Here is a 17,355-nt window from a genome sequence, read left to right on the forward strand (position 1 = left end):
GAAACCCACTGATCATGTTCTCCAAAGGACTGGTAGCACAGCTGTTTGGTAGGACTGTGACTCAGAAGACCTCTAGCAAAAAGCCCCTTAATTTCCTTTCTGGAGCTTTAGACTTGATAAGCTTCTGATATGTGAAGCAGGGCTCTTCCCACTGTAGCTGTCACATTAGTTTTGGTACTTGACTGATGTTTTCTGTCAAACTAAGAGTCCAGTAAGTCCTGCATTTTTTTCCATGGCACCATTTTAGTTACTGCTTAGGTTACTCTGACAAAAGGCTTCTGTGCTTGTTTGGAGCAGGGACTTTGCAATCAAAAAAAAACCCCACTGGGCTTTGTGCTGCCTGCTATGAGTGCAGATGCCCGACAGCCCTGTGAAAGTGCTGTACGTGCTGGGAGGGAAGGCTGAAGATGAACAGGAAAAGGCAGCATTGTGGATAGGCTCCTTTCAAGGCCATTCTTTGCTGCTAAACAAGCCACTATGGAAAGCCTGCTCGTGACACATGTTTACAACTTTTTGGGCTAAAGAATAGCTGGGGTGGTGTGTCAGCAGTCTCTCCTGAAGGCCCATCCAGCTCTGGGAGATCAAGTAAGCACTGTTTTTCAGGAAGGTCAGATAGCTGTGCTTCAGCAAAACTACCTCTTGTAAACTGTCCCTTGCTGGAATAACTTCGAACAGTCTGACTCAAGATCATTCTCATCACCTTCCTCAAGCTGCTCTAAATCAGTGGTAGTTACCTCCTTCCCACCCTGTCAGACTAAACTCTCCCATTTAGTGTCGTGCAACAGATGAGGAAAAACAAAAGTGCCGGTGCTGAAAGCTGTTTCATCTGCTCTTTGGTATTTAGTGTTTACAGGTGGAGTCCTGGGAGGAAGCTTTTTGGAATATCCTGCAGAGCAACCCTAGGATTTCAGAGTTTGGTTTGGATGGTGGTTATTTTGCAGCTGGAGCTATACAGCTGGTAAGTTGAAAGAAGCAGAGGGAGAGGAGATCACTCATTTGAAAACAGGAATAAATATAAACAAGGTGGGAAATTAAGCCAAGAAGTCTTCTGGCACATAGCTTCCAAGGCAGGAAAAGAGTTTGTTCTGCAGTTGAGCAGATTCCCGAAGGCAGCAGGGGATGCTCCGGTGACACGTAATACTTTTGCTGGAGCCTGGGTTTTGCTGTTAACCCTCCTTGGAGGAGCAGGGAGTCACCATGTCAAATACAGAATTCAAGACAGCAGGACAGAAGGGAGTAGGTCCTGAGTGCCATGGCAGACAAAATGGCATGAGAACAGCATAACTAAGACAGTGCCTTCAGTTTTGTTGCCTAGAAACTGGATCTGTTAAATGGATGTGGTAGGGCTCTTCACTAGCCTCTCCCTTGTGTCCCTTTTCCAGTTAATAGTCTTAGATCTTCAAAGTACCCTTATGGCAGGTTCTGCAAGATGAAAGCCCAGGTGAACGGGGGTGTGGGTGAACAGGTACTGCGTGCATGAATCCAGACCTGCTACATATATTTGTGGCTGAAAAGTGGTGGTCTGGGCTCTTAAATTGAAAGATTACAGGAACTCTTCAGGACTGTGAACCAGGAACTTGGTGTTTTGGACCCTCCAGTAACAGCAAACTGAGCTTTAAAGATGAAGACTTGTTGGTGGCTTGAAGCTATTTAGGTCACAGATATTAGAGCCTCACACGTGCTTGGAGAAGTCTCTCAGTTCACTCGTGGGATTTGTTGTGCTCTTTCATTTCAGAGATCGAGCCTGCACAGTGGCTCCTTTGTGAAATGGCCTGCTTGATTTCTGAAATGAAGTATTCCAGAAAGTGCTGGGTTTAGTCTGGATACCCCCACCCTTGGGAGGATGGGAGAGAAGGGACCATTGTTCTGGAACTGCTTGTGATTTTTGAAATTCTTAAGAAATCAAAGCTGGGGATTCTTGGCCTCTGAGAACAGTGTGAGCAGCGTCACTGGGGACAGATGCTACTGTTCCTTTAGGTACCTCTCTGTCCTTAGCTAGTGAGAAAGAAGAAAGTCAGCTCAGCTTTGCAGTATACATAGGTTAGTCCATATGGGAGCTCTCGGAAATCCAAGCAATGATGACAGCTGTGCTTTTGAAAGCTTTCTAGTATGCTACCCAAAAGGATTAGAAGGTTGGAATATTTGCTTAATTGCCTGCTCTGACTCTAAGGACTTACCTTGCCTCTACAGATCAGACAAGAGGTTTGCAGGGTTGCCTGTTCTGGTTGGTGCAACAGCTGACCACTGCCAAATTAAATGCTAATGAAGAAAAGGAGCAACCTGCTGTGGCTTTTCCTCTGTGTGTTCATGTGATATTTTTTTTAATCTTATAACTAATGCCATGTTAAATTGTGAATTAGAATATGGAATAGCTTTCTGTAACATGCAAAGCTTGTCCTGTGCCTCAGCAAGTAGAAGTTTCCCAGCAATTTTGACTTTGATTCTTCAGTATTAGCATAATGTTGCCACATCTTGGTTTGTACATACTTAAGGGAGGAAATAGCTTCAATTGAATCTATTAAAGCCTCTTGATAATTGCAGCTTTCAAGATGTAAATCTTGGGTGCTGGCTGCCTGACAGCAAATGTCCAAGTGGAAAGACAGTCTGGACTAAGGGTTGGATTTTTTCATAGGCTGGGTAAGTGCAGGGAGATGTATGTTCAGCTTGATGCCTTCCCCATCTCCCTTGTGCAGAGGCTGTGTTGCATTGTTGTCTCCTCATCTGCTGACACATGTGCTTTCTCTGGCCCTGTGGGTACAGGGTGTGGTTTGTTTTTAGCTTACAAAGAATTTCTAGTCATCTGGGTGTGGGGAGGGTTTTTCATAATGTTCTGGCAAAGCCATCTCTGCTGTTGCTGGTGGCATCACTGAATGCTTGCCCTTGCCTAAAACAGCTGGAATCTTACCCTGTGAGCAAGTGAGAACAGCAGATGCCAGCAATTCCCTGAATCAGGTAAAATTTGGAATACAGAAACTGAAAACTGATGAAAACCTTGATGCTGAATAATGTGATGGAGAAATTCTTTTCTTGCCTTGAGGATTTTCAGCAGCAATTGTGACAATTTCTAGATCTTCTAGGTAGTTAGAGAATTGCTGGCTGTTTCTGTTCTTGCGGATGAAGCGGTTCCCTAGGAGCCCAATTTATACTAGGGGAAACTCTGCTATTGCTGACACCAGTGCAGCCCTGTTCCTGTTATCACAGTCTGTGCTGACAAGCTGCTGGCTGCCATCAGCGCTTTCAGCACCCTCTTGGGCAGCTCTTCTGTGAACAGTATTTAAATGGTACACTTAAAATAATGGTAACCCATCCACACTGCTTCCATGACTGTGTGTTGGTGGGAACATGCCAGTACTGCCCCAGCAACTGTGCAGCTTTTGCAAAACCTTCCTGCGGTTCCCTGAGCGCCAGGGACCAAACTAGTGTCATAGGCCAGGTGTGATTCTGCTGTACTGGAGCTCTTCATGTTCCTGCAGCTGTAAAAAGGTCCTGGACAAAAAGTGAGATGGGTTACTGTTGAGCTTAGAGGATGGTCATGGAGCTGAAAGGAAGGTATGTGGGGAAGTACTGCAGAATAACTGTGCTGTTTGTACTGTGCTGGACAGACAAATTCCCCTTTCTGAGAGGGCAAGCAGTTGGGTTGTTGCACTTTTTGCGCTCAAGATGGAGCTTACTGCCTGTACATTGAAAGCTGGCAATGCATCTCCTTTGACACGTGAACAAATGCTTGGGAATAACATGATTTTGTGCCTTAGTGGTCAGCATATCCTAAAATAGTAAGTTTGAGCTGGTGAGCTTTGACATAGACAAGAACAGACTTGCTTTAACAAGTAGTGCTGCATGGTTTCTAGCCATATGGTTTTTTTTGACTGGGTGTGACTTTGAGGAGGTGTGTTAAGATTCCCTGGACTTCTGCAGTGGCAGAGAAGCAAGTTAAAATCATCTGCATGTGCCATCCACTGAGTGATGTGGCATTGCATAAAGTGAAGTGACGGCAAATGGAAAACACATTTCATGCAGTGCATAATTAGATGGTGGAACTTATTTCTGCAGGATATCCTAGAAACTGTTAGCTTGGAGAAAAACTAATAAGACCTGCCTAATTAAACTAACTTCCCTAAACACTTTGAAGATTAATACTAATACCCTCAGTGCACTTAGAAGCAGCTATGGTGGATAAATGGAGGATTCTCAGTTATTCCTCATATTAGTGTCTCCTCTAAACACCTAACCCTGGTCTGTGCAGTTTGCTGCTTTGCAGAGCAGCAGGTTAGCATTCCCCGGTGGGGAAGGAGAGGGGAAAGCAGCTTGTGACCTACTGGCTAATTCATGCCTGGTTCACATTTATGCCCTACATTCATGTGCGTGCTGCCATAATTGTACACAAAACTTGCAGAAAGAGTGGCGTTAAACAGGGAGAGGAGTACAGAGACTGGTTGCTATTGTGTGACTAATACTGTAACAGCCAGTTCGGACCAGTGCTCCCTTCATGGTCTTGGATGTCCTGCACAGTTCTTGCTCTTCACAAGGCCTTTCTAACACAGACACTCAGGGCTGCAGAGCCAAAACTGGCCTGGACAAAAAGCTTCAGCGTGCAGTTGTCAGGAGCAGACTCCCCAGGCCCTCAGTGAAGGAATCGCTATTTTGAGACTGCCACAGTATGTATTTAAAAGCAGGGAGGAACAGGGCCTGAAAAATACTCTGGAGTACAAATCTCCAGGTATCTTTAGTTGCTTTTTCTCTCCTGTTCTGCTACCAGATCAGTCTTGTCTCTCTAGTCTCCTGTCTGATGGTGTTAGAGCTAGCCTGAGTGCTGCATTTGTGCTGCTGCACTGACAGCCAGTGCATGGTCAAAGTCTAGTAGACAGTCCTTTGTGCTGGGGCTGCTGCTGCTGCCAGGTGAGCTTTATTTGCCGCACCTGGGTGAGACTGCCACAGGCACAGCTCTGGATCAGGGGGATGAAGTAGATGATGCTCCGGTGCATTAGCATTAGTGGAAAGAGTTGCTCTCCTCTTGTGGCAGCATCTCTGTGCAGCTTATCTGAGAGACTGCACTGTCTTAGGAACCTTTGGCTGACACATGGTCACTAAGCTGTGGTCCATGTACTACTGAAGTGGTCCTCATATCTCCTGGAGCCCTGTAAGCGCTGGTGTGCTGAGCTGCAGGCCAGCTCGGCTGTGCTGGAGGGAGAGTCTGTGCCCTGGGTGGGCTCTGAAATGGTGTGTGCTCCTGTCTGTTGAGTCTCGCTTTCTCTTATCAGATGTGAGATTTGGCACTGGCTGTGGGGAAGTCCATGTGGCCTGTCCCAATGGCAGGGTCTGATGGAAATGTCTGCTGTCTAGAAAGCCTCTGCCTCTGTGGCATGGATGGTTCAGAGCTTACCCCCTTCCTGACGACCCTCTGGAGAGGACTAGCTGCTCTGTGGCCCAGATGTGTAGGCAGGCAGGGTTTCCCTGCCTTCTCCAGGGACAGGAAAAGCAGCAGCATAGGTTCCCTGTGACTGTTGCTGTGTGCACAGAAGGCGTTTTTCCTCCAAACCGGACCCCTCCCAGGGATCCTCGCTCTGCTGCAGCCAGGGACTTGCTTTTTCCCCCTGTGCCTGCCATGACTCATGCCTGTGTCAGAGCCAGCGTGGTGCTGTGTGAATGAAAGGATCCCGAGCAAGGAGGGGGCTCAGGGGGAGCTGTCTGCGCAGCCATATAGTAAACAGGCTTCTGGGTGATGCACGAGTCCTACTGGGTCTTCCATCATGGGGGCTCCTTGGCACCGCTGATACTCCCACTTGGGTTTGCTCGCCTGCTATTTCTGCATCCCCTGGACAAAGGCAAACAGGAAGAAATGAAGTATCTGAGTGTGGCTTTAAAGCCAAGCTGGACTCCTGTCACTGAGAGCTTTCCACACTTGTGAAAACCAGTCACAGGGTTAGGATTGTGCTTCTCTGATGGCCTCTGCTTGCTGTTCTGTGCTGCATGGCTGGGAATTTGGCTGGGGAATGCATGTGTGTGGTCATGGTGAGGAGGCATCTCTTATCTTCAAGTGTGCCTGTGTACGCTCATGGACTGGTGAGGCTGCACCTCGATTACTGTGTTCAGTTTTGGGCCCCTCACTACAAAAAGGACATTGAATTACTTGAGTGTGTCCAGAGAAGCTGGTGTGGGGTCTGGAGCACAGGTCTGATGGGGAGTGGCTGAGGGAACTGGGGGGGTTTAGTCTGGAGAAGAGGAGGCTGAGGGGAGACCTCATGGCCCTCTACAGCTACCTGAAAGGAGGGTGCAGAGAGAGGGGATGAGTCTTTAACCAAGTAACAAGCAATAGGACAAGAGGGAACGGCCTCAAGCTGTGCCAGGGCAGGGTCAGACTGGCTCTTAGGAAGTATTTCTTTCCAGAAGGGGTTGTTGGGTGTTGGAATGGGCTGCCCAGGGCAGGGGGGGAGTCCCCGTCCCTGGAGGGGTTGAAGAGTCGGGTTGACCCAGCGCTGAGGGATCTGGTGGAGTTGGGAACGGTCAGTGTGAGGTTCATGGTTGGACTGGAGGAGCTTCAAGGGCTTTTCCAACCGAGATGATTCTGTGATTCCAAAGCAGACTTGACTGGTTTGGTGGCTCTGCAGCCCTGGTTGTGCTGGTGTACCTGTGTCAACAGGGTCTGCTGGGGCCAAGGCAAGATCTGGTGGCAGAAGGAATTGGTTGGTGTCTCTGCTGCCCAACCCGTGTAAGACAAGCTGGCAGCACAGGTGCTGGTAGTCCATGTGCTGGGGACTCTGCTGCGATGGTTGAATTCCTGGAGCAGGACCCTGGCCTCAGAGCCTGGTCTTAATGGAGACTGCAGGAACATGGATGATGAGCAGAGATCCCAGGGCTCTCTGCACTTGGGTTCCCTTTAGATGTGCTACTTCACATCTCTTGGTGTGTTTAGCTAATTAAGCATTAGCTCTCATTAGTGGGGGTGTTGAGAGGATGAGGACAACCTGACTCCCCAGTACAGAGCAGAGGCACACTGAACTGATGGACCATTCCCTTCATTTCATCCACTTTGTGGAAAAATGTGTGCCACCCCTAGATGGACAATGAGCCAGCAGGTGAGAGGCAAGGGGCCCTGTCCCTGGGAATCAGGCACCCCCACTCTGTCAGAGCTGCAGTTCTGTTTCTCCTGGGACCATGCTCAGGGATTCTCTCTTCCAGTGACTTCTTGAGGCAGGATGGTTATTTTTGGGGACCTTGGTTCTTGTTAATGAATTACCATCTTTGGCAGGGGGAGGAAAGGAATGCTCCTGCCCTGTGCTAGCTGGATTGGACACCTGCCTGAGTCCCACAGGACAGATGGACAGCTTGCTGGATGTGCATCTGTGGAGCAGGGTGGAGTTGCCTATCACTGCTCCAAATTGCTTTAAAACCCATACTGAAAATTACTTTGGGGAGGGTGGGGAGAAATTACAATGACTCTTCTAATACAAATAGAAGCCCCAGTAATAGTTGCTGCAGATGGGTTTGGGAGTGTCCGTGGCTGGTGTTCTCTGTAGCATCTGTTGTGTCCTTACTGTAAGGCTAACTGTGCCGCAGCAGTCCGTGCTGAAAGGGGGAGATGACCAAAGTGGTCAGAAGGCCAGCAGAGCAGGATCCTGTATTTTTAAACCCCAGTGTTCTTGGCTTGGTGACATCTGATGCTTCATGCCTCAAGTTTGTGACCTTCTACAAGTGGCTTTTTTTAAAAAAAAAAAAAAAGCAAGCTGCCTTGCCTTCCCAGTGTAATAGTTTTCAGTGTATAAGTGCTTATTTCTCTGCCAAACATTGGTATGAATTCCAAATAGGAGCATCTCCAAGAAGCTCAAACTTCTGGTACGTTGAAAAATCCAAAGTCCCTCATGTAAAGAGATCACAACCCTCAGCCTTTCCTTCACGTTTTTGCTCCCCCCCAAAGTATAGGGACTATGTCTGTAATCAGAAGTGGCTGCTGAGTGTTGTGCAGTCCCATGTGGCAGAGTACTGCCACCCTTGCCCTCTTGCCTGCCTTGTGCATTCCCCTGTCCACCCAGCATATTACTCAATGCTGTTGACTAATGCTGCAGCTCACCCTAAAGGCATCTCAGTCATGGGTGACTGGAGAACACAAATGGTTGAACAAAGTATTTTGTGGTGTGTATTTCTCGATGAAAGCTGTACTGTTAGTCTAAAAACACACAGCTGATGTTCAAGGAGAGCCCTTTGCTTCTGTATTTGCACTGGGGTGACTCTTTGACTGTAATGTTTGAGACATGCTCCCTTGAGTTTGAGGTCCTTCTCCTGCAGATATGTCCAGTTCTTTTGTTTCAATAATACACAGGAACTTACTGTGCTTGGCAGTGGTCAAGAAAGTGCAGGGCAGTCCCTTTTTTATTAATAATAGGTAGCATATGAATACATAGGTGATAAATACTATCCTGCCAGCCTAGCTTTAGAGATCTGCAAGAGTGCTGTGACCCAGGTGGGTACTGAACCTGAACAGGAGCAACAGGTGACAAATCTTTAACAGCTCTGTGCTTGCTTGACCAGCACTTGCAAGTAATATCCCAGTTTGGGAAGCAAAGACCTATTTGCACAGGCCTTTGTTTAATGCTGTAGCCTTTGCAAACATGGAAGCACTTGCTGCTCAGTGGTGAGGAGGAGGCAGCTGTGTTAGCTTCTCTGGCTAGATTGTGGGGGTGTAGGTGTTTCTCTTAAAGAAATAACTTCTCAGCTTTTCCTTCTGAAAAAAAATGCCAGATAGCTGAAATGTAGTCTGCAAATCTGGTACAGGCTGTACCAACAGGGAGCTGGAGTATGGGTCAAGCACGTATGTGGGTTGGATGGAGAGTGTTCCCAGAGGAAGCTGGTGTGCCTGCGTGGGAAGAATGGTACTTGTAAGGGCATCTCCCCTCTATGTGCTTATCTCACAGGTGAGTTGATACTGTTAACCACTTCCCATAGCTGTTTGGGTTGGGAAAAGTGACTTGGGGGCAACTCCAAGTGAGGTCTGGTCATCTTCCATATTTGCTGGTAGGAACAGCTGCAGCTTGGGGTTTCAGGGTAAGACCCCAACTGCTTCAGTGGGAGAGATGAGCTGGCTGCCCCTCATCTCTCCTTGGGCTCTGCTGCAGACCCACCCTCCCTTAGTGTGACCTCTTTGGTGTGCTCCCTGACATGACTGTGAAGCTCTTGCTTCTGGCTGGGAGTCCAGGGGGCTGGTGTGAGGGGGGTGCCCCATTGCCTGGGGAGAGGGGTGGGGTCAGAGAGCCCAAGGCCTTGGTGTCTTTCCTGGAAACAAGCGTCTGTCTTCAGCTGGTTGTATGGTGGGAAAAGCAACAGCCCGCAGGCAGTGGGGTGGCAGTGGTCCCCTTGTCCCAACTGTCACTCCAGCCATGCCCAAGCAGGCTGCAGGCTTGGTGCTCTCCCAACTGAGCTGTGCTGTGGCCAAAAGCTGAAGACGAGTAGGGCAATAACAAGGGGAATGGAAGCTTGAATTTCTCCATCAACCTCCTTCAAAACTACTTGGCGTGATTTGGATGTCTGGAGCAGGAGCCAGGCTGTCGTGTGGCTGGGTTTAAGCAGGGCTGTAGTGTGGAGGTGGTGGTGCTTCTCCCCTGGTGCTGCTGCCCGGGAGGAGCGCCTGGAGCACGCTGTCATCTGGCCTGCAAGCATAGCCTGGCTTGTGTATCTGCTCTGTGATTATAAGGAAACAGCAGGTACTGTAAGCAAAGCTGAGGGCTGTGAGGAGCTGGTGAAGTGTTGACTGTCAGAGAGCTTCAGAAGGGCTTTGCGGGGCTGGTCATTCTCTAGGGCTCTGTGCCACGGAGGCGGCACACAGTTTGGACTGTGAGCTGCTCACTCTGGGATGCTGCTGCTGTTGGGGGTTTAGACTTCAGCTTGGTGGAGTGAGGACTGTGGCAGAAGAGTCCATAGCCCATCCCCGACTCCCCAGTTTAGTCATGGTCAGCAACATATTTCCCTGTTGGGTGCCTGTTTTCCTCTATGTAGTATCAAGGTGAGATTTTTTCTTTTTTCAAAGATCAGTACTACTAAGATTTATGAAGGGAAGACACTGAGGGAGTAGGTATTTATAGCATTTCCATAAACAGTCTCTTTAAATGAATGCAGTCACTTAACTTTGCTTTCCAGGAGTGTGGTTTTGTTTAACCAGTGTAAGACTTAAAATTTCTTCAACACTCAAAACAGTCATTCTTTCAGAGCAAGAGATGGCATCTTCACATGGATTCCTCATCTTCTGGTTGGGGAATCCATGTGAAGAGTCCTATGACTAATAAAATTTGGGTAGGTTTTTCATCTGTGCCTGTGACGTAAGTATCTTGACCTTCATTCTGCAGAATACTCAAACAGCTTCTATACAGGCCAAATACGGACTCGAGGAGGCCTGTGTGCTGTGGCCATGGCCATAAAGGCTAGAAATGTTTTGTTTTAGCAGAAAAAATAAGGTCTGAAGTGATTGCTGTGAACCATAAAATCAATAAAGATCAGTATTGTCTTCAGTAGCAGTTGTAACTGGGGATTGTTTTTACTTGGACACCCTACAAATAAAACATCCTGCAGTTCATTATAGTTTCAGCCTTCAAGTGTTCTTCAAGCTGATGAAAATCAGAGTTCAGGCTGCTTGGAATGCGGCTGTTCTAGTTCCCTTCGCTATTGAAAACTGCCTCTAAATGCAACTCCTTCCATCTGTGAGACCCTGTGGCAAACACAAGCCTGAAGACGTGCAACCAAAATCTCCAAGGGGATAATGCAACTGATGGTGGTTCTCATTTGCTTCAAGATTATTGGGTTGTTTCATTTAAAAGACAAATGAGCTGGTCTTGCAGTAGGAGAGACTATTTCAGAGCATATTGCTTTATGCACAAGGAAATGAGGTCATTTCAGATTTTCCCATGGAGAAAGGGGGGATGCATGGAGTAGGGAAGTGATAGTCTGAGCCCTGCTAATATGTGTGAGGGCAGTCCAACTTGCCTTCACAACTGACTGTGGCTTGGAGCCTTTGAGATATCTTAACAAAAATGAGGATGGCTTGAATAGGTCCTTGAAGTCACTGGAATTATTAGAAGTATCACCAGGCTCTATTGAATCAGCAATAGCAACAAAATAAATGGGCACTTCATGCTAGATATACACTTGAGGGCAATTATGATATTTTAATCTAAAACCAAATACCTTGGCTATGATCTTGGCGGTGCTGCTAGGTACTGAGCAGGTGAGCGCAGTCTGGTGGTGTTTGAACAGGGGCCTCTTAAGGCAGTGCTGGATTTAATATTCTTTTATGACTCCTACATTTAGTCTTTCAAGAAGCAAATGTCTGGTTCTCTGGAAGGAGAGGGGGAGGATCACAGCGTGCCCAGCTGGTTTGGGGGCTAGGAGGGCTCTCCAGGCTAAGGCTCTGCAAACATGCCTCTTCTGCCTGGGGCCACAGGAGTGGGTATTGCCCAAGCCCCTGAGAGCAGCAGGTAATGTCATGTGGAAGAGGCTAATTTGGAAACATGCTGCTTTCTAAAAATAATTATGCAAGTAAGACTATAAACAGACATCCCTTCGCCCAAAAATCAATCATCCACAGCACAGTTGTGAATTCTAACGACTTGCTTAAATAAGCCTTAGAAGTTCTATGAGCAGGAAGAGTCTAGTGCTGCAAAGCTGGAAGCTTAAGCAAAACTTAGAAATTTTCTTGTTCTTCTGTACCTTTTTGGAGTGTGGCCGATGTTCACAAGCAAACTTAGCTGATGGTGCTGCAGAGTAAGATGTGTACCTGCTCCAGCGTCCATGTGGATTGTAGTTCCATGTTACAGCACAAGCTGATTTTAAAATATAATAGGCTATGACCTGCAGCAACTAAAGGGGGTAAATCAGCAGCTGGAATGCCCCTAACTGGTGGGCTTGAACTCTGAGCCATGAGGGTGTGCTGCCTGCTCAGTTGGGCCAGTAACATATCCCTCCTACAGAAATACTGGGATGCTCTTGGCTTCCTCAATGTCTTATTTCTTCCCACAGATGCAAGAAACACTGAAACTCAGTTCAGACTTGTGTTGAGGGAGAAGGGCAGACTGTTCTAGATGGGCTTGTCAAAAGTCCTTGTTTTATGGTTGCAGATGGCTTCAGTGGAGTTAATTTGCAATTGCACCAATCAAAGCATCCTCAGTTCTTCAAGAGTCCTGATCTTTTTGTGTTTTTCATTTGCAGTGTTTCTTAGAGCCGTAGACTTGTTTTTATAGCTCACATAGTCAACCCTTTGACTACCTGTACATTAACAGGGGTATTTTTTTGTTGGTACCACATGGTTTCTTTCTAGCAAAATCTGTGATGCTCTTCAGCTGAACTGGATGGCATGAAGGGGTTCCCCAGGAACAAGACAAGGGGATGCTGCAGTTTCCCCCTGTATATAGAGCAGCACAAACAGTATTTTTACTGTCTGTTGGTAGGTGGAAGGATGAATTTGGATCTAGCTTATTGACCCTAAACACTGCTAGTCTTCCTCAGGAAACTCTACTGCTTTTCTGTGCTGATGTGTTGCCCTCCCCTTGTTTTGACTGGCTGCAGTGCTTGATATCAGATAGCAATTGATTTACTTTCCCCAATTACATTACAGCCCTGTGGGGTGTAAACAGCAGCTGGGAAACTTGAGCTGTGCTCCTGGTAAACATGAGAGCAAAACCACCACCCTGGTTTGGTCTGGCTCCAAGCAGGATGGTGTCACAGAGGCTCACTTAGGTGGCAGGGGACCCCAGGCAGCTGGTGTGCTGGGGCTGGGCACTCTCCCCAGGGAAGAACAGAGGCTGTGTGGAGTGGGAAAACAAGGTATTTAATTTGAGGGCCATACAGACATGCTTTCCCCACTGCCAATTTGGGTGGCTCTTGCTTGTCCTAGATAATAGTCCTGGTACAGTAACACAAGGCAGCGTGAGCACCCTGTGTTTTGGTGGTGTAGCTGCAGCTTGGCGAGGGGTACTTCTGCAATTGTTCTGTTCAGGCTGCTCCTACACTGCTCTGTCAGAATGGGCTGTACAAGACAGGGCATAGACTTGGCCTAGAAATTGCTGTAGCTATTTAAGATGGTGCTCTCTGGTCAGACAGCCCTGGCAGAGTGACTGTGTGGGCACTTCCCATCCGTGGGGGGCTCAGTGGCTTCCTTCTCTGCAGCTGGCAGGGCTCTGGCCGCCTGCGTCTCTGGCAGCGTGTGCCTGTGCAGCTTCGCTCCAGAGGGCAGGACGGTGCCTGAGCACCCAAAGACCTGGGCTGCTCTCGCTCTCTCTAGTGCAGAGCGTGTCTGCGGTTGAACTTCCCTCCGTTCCTCAGCAGCGGTGTCCTGCACCCGCAGCCGTTGGTGGCAGATGAGCTATTTCAGCACGCACCCAAGAGGCTGTTCAGCTGTACAGCCAGGGGAGTTTTCTGTGATGGGGCAAAGCTCTTGTAGCTGTGCTCACACGAGGAATGCTTTCCCTGTCTAGCAGGCTGTGCTCTGTGTCGGGTGTAGTCAAGATTTCTGCTGTGAGGGCAGAGTAGATAAACATCCGTAACAGGAAAGTTTTAACTTAGCTAAATCTACACCTAAGGAGGCTTTTGGGGATGTGCAGTGGAGAACATGGGGAAAGAGAAGGAGCAATCGTGCAGTGACTGTTGTTTTAGCACCTCTGTGCCTCCTGCTGTGCTGGCAGTTTGTACATTTGCACAATGAACCAGATGCTGTAAAGCAGCTTCCATGGGCAAAAGTCAGCTCTGGGGTGTAGTTCAACCTGTGCTGGCACAAGTGGTGCCATTCTAATCTGGTACTTCTGAAAAAGGCATCCCAGTGGCAAGCTTGACCTGCTTGGAGATGCTAAACACTTCTGAGCTGGTGCTGCTCAAGTATCTGCAGCAGGTCCTGCTGCTGTCCTGAGTGTAGGGGCTTCTGCTCTGCATGGCAAAGGTGATGAAGTGGGACTGCCAGGTAGGAAGTGTGAGCCTCTCTGGTTATGCCTTGGAGCAGGGCAGCATTATATGTGATAAAGTTCCTCTGCACACCCATGAAGGGGCTCGGAGACAACAGCAGGAGGGGGAGCCCAAATCCTACCCTGTTGGTACTGGACTACTCTCAGGTCCATCACAGAGGCCATCAGTCCATCACAGGCCCAGAGCAGGGACAAGCAGGGACCCACAATGGCAGGTGGGACCCCAAGCCAAGAACCCCTGAACACTGACCACCCTGTCAAGGCCCCTCCTAGGGTTGTCCCAGCAGAGCCTCAGCCCCAGTGTCGCCAGCGTGACACCCATCACCATGACCCACGGGGAGCAGCTCTCCAGATCACCTTTTGGACTAAAGAGGTTGCTGCCAAGGGCTGGGACAAACTATGGCATGCAGGGGAAAAGCAGTTTGGGATTGCACAGGGCTTAATGGGATATTTGGGGGAAGAATCAAAGGTGGGAGAAGAAAGGGGAGGAACAAGAGTGGGGAATACGGGGGTAAGGGGATTAAAGGGGTCCGTTGTGTGTAGGTAGGTGGCTGGTCAGTGCACTTGTGTGGCCGTGCCCTGCCCAGTGCAGTCTGTCCTGTCTTGGACAGCAGCTGGAGTAGGACTTCGACCTCACGGGCTTGTATGTCCAGGGGCCAGGAACTGGGCAGACTGAGCGCAGCTGCTGCAGGATCCACCTTGTACATATATTTTCTCTAACAGACTTCCATCCTGTCAAGCCAGACACAGAAGCAGGATGAGGCCATTGCTGCGGTCCGCATTCATGTGGGTGCTCTTCTGTGATCTGTGTGGCCAGCCGTGTGTATATACATACATGCAGTGGATATGTGCGCTCTGGGCGTCTGCTGGGAGCGCAGCTTCAGCCTTACTGCTGGTCAGATCTGGGGACATGGAGCAGCAGCAGCCTCACTGCTCTTGGGTTGTTGCATCGAGATGATGTATTTTCCTCTAATGCGTAGCATCAAGGTTTTTAAGGTACTTCATAAATGCTTGTTCCTACCATCAGCATCTAACAAATTTTATGGCTTCTTTCCATTTTTATAGGAAAAAACACCACCCTGGTCCAGGCACTGAAACTTGTCAACTGATGGGACAAAGAGCTGAGACACTTGGCTGTACTAGGACACTAAAACATAGGGTTTAGCCAAGTAAAAATTCCCCAACGTGGAGGCTTACACCTGCCAAACCCTTAGCATTCTTGGGAGGCTTTTCTATACCTCTTCTCCATTTCCAGCCTTTCACACATCATGGTATTCCTTTTGACTTCTTTTGCAAGCTAGCTGGCTCTGCCTTCCGCTTCCCCTTACGCTTTGGTTTGGGTTACCCAGTGTGAGCTGCTGGCTGTAGGCTGTTTCTGCATTTCTGCCTCCAGCTTCCACTTGGAGGCTCCTCTTGGATGTTGTGACTGACCTGCTTTTTCTTTCTCTTTTACTGTATCTCTCTCCCCAATCTGTCTTTTGCATTCTCCATTCTTCCCACCTCCATTACTGCAGGTTCATCATGCCTAGTGGCATATAAAAAGACTCCACCTCCTGTCCCACCTCGGACCACATCAAAGCCGTTCATCTCTGTCACTGTGCAGAGCAGCACTGAATCGGCGCAGGACACCTACCTGGACAGCCAGGACCACAAGAGCGAGGTGACCAGCCAGTCGGGACTCAGCAATTCTTCGGACAGCTTGGACAGCACCAGGACACCCAGTGTGACGAGGGGAAGCATCGTGACTCCAGCAAGAGAGACTCCAGAGTTACCTCAGAAAAATGCAACTTTGAAAAGTGACAAAGGGACTCTGACTAGCGAAGAGCCTAAAGTGGAGAATATCCCCAAAAGAAAGCTGTCGTCTATAGGAATACAAGTATGGAACAGTTTGTTCTCCTTTGTCCTAAGGAATGTCCTTAACCCATCCATTTAGCGTGTGCATTTTGTGTGACCAGGTGTGCATCTGAACTCACTTAGAATAGCAAGAGACACTAACTGCCTTGTCAGACTAACTTCTTGTGTTCCCAGGGGTGAAGTTTTCCATAACAAACCAGAAAGGACTAAGTTCTTTATAGTACAAAATTAAAACATTTCATAAAGCAGTGGGACCATGTTAACTGGGTGAATCCCTCTAAACCAGCCTTTTGCTGCTCAGATGCCTACACTGAGCCTGTGCTCTGTACTGTGTATTACTTAACATCAATCTGCTCCTTGTCCGTCATGGTTCTGGGGACAACTTTCTTCCGAGAGGTGGGCCCTTCTACTTGACATCCACATAGCGTGGTCTGCTGCAGTGCGAAATGCTCCCGGGGCCATAGGCAGGAGGAAGCAGTTCCTTGCTGTCCCCTGTTCCCAGCAGGTTGCTGCTTCTCTTGCTGGAAGCATTTTTTAACTCTGTGGAAATCAATGGAAATGAGCTGTTGATTATATAGTCAAAGGAGAACCCATTGAGTAGCGTAAGTCCATGCTTTATTCAGCTAAACTTAAGTCATCTGCAGTTGTACACTCTGCTGTGGACACATTTCCCAGTTACAGATGGCTGACTGCTGTGAACACTTGTTCTGTCCCAAAGTGCTGGTTCAGTGCTGCAGGCTATTACCTGCAGAGAGAAACCTGACCACTTGGGCAAGTCCAAATGCAGGATCTGCGCCTTGAGCCACCGTGTGTGTGTGCACCAAATAAGATCTCTGTTGGGCTTTACAGTAAGGCTAGCAGGCCTGTTAGGTACATGCGATAGCGAAGGCTTTTCTGCAGTGCCAGTGGGGCAAAACACATGCTGAAAGGACAGCAAGGCAAGAGGACTCACATTGAAGAGGCTGACTGCCTTCCTCTCCTCTTCTTTTTCTGAGCTGGTTCCCAGGCCACCTGCTCCATGGCCTGGATTTCCTTCCTAAAACCTTCTAACCCTCTTATCCAGAGCTGTGGAGGGTGTCAATCCCTGTGAGAGAGGACGCTGGGCTTTGCTGTCAGTCTTAATCAGATCACTGCCCTCTCTTGAATCTCTTGGCCTTTGCCTTTGTCAGATGCCACAACCATGCAAACAGTGGTGGATGGCATTGCTGAGTGCTCTTAGAGCAGATATCTGGCAGCAGCCCGGCAGGATACAGTCCTGATCCTCAAGTGGAAGCAGACCTGAGCCTTGTGCCTCTCCTAAGACAACCCTCCAGTTGGTGTGTGGTGTCAGCATGCTGTGTGTGTGTGCAGCACTCCTGGTCTACTAATGTGAATTCCAGCAGCAAGTTCTTGTGTCTGTTTTTGTCTGTATTTTTTTTGTTTAATAAGGTTGACTGCCTTCAGCCAGTGGCAAAAGAGGAGCCTCCTCCACCAGCCACCAAATTCCAGTCCATCGGGGTACAGGTAGAGGACGAGTGGCGGTAAGTGAAAGACGCAAACTTTTGTAGTTTCCTTTCTTTTAAATTGCACT

The 17,355-nt window shown here is 48.5% G+C and overlaps 1 protein-coding gene across 5 annotated transcripts in view; it reads left to right on the plus strand.

Moving 5' to 3' along the window:
* DLGAP4 (DLG associated protein 4) overlaps window positions 1-17,355 on the plus strand; it is a 153,100-nt gene that overhangs the window by 128,778 nt on the left and 6,967 nt on the right. For all 5 annotated transcript variants that reach the window (XM_074842796.1, XM_074842793.1, XM_074842794.1 and 2 more), the window contains 2 exons: window positions 15,446-15,807; window positions 17,214-17,305. In XM_074842796.1, coding sequence (XP_074698897.1) covers window positions 15,446-15,807; window positions 17,214-17,305 — 454 coding nt within the window. The remainder of the gene's footprint in view (window positions 1-15,445; window positions 15,808-17,213; window positions 17,306-17,355) is intronic.

This window comes from Strix aluco, chromosome 17 (genome assembly GCF_031877795.1).
Source record: "Strix aluco isolate bStrAlu1 chromosome 17, bStrAlu1.hap1, whole genome shotgun sequence".
In the NCBI taxonomy this organism is placed as follows: domain Eukaryota; kingdom Metazoa; phylum Chordata; class Aves; order Strigiformes; family Strigidae; genus Strix; species Strix aluco.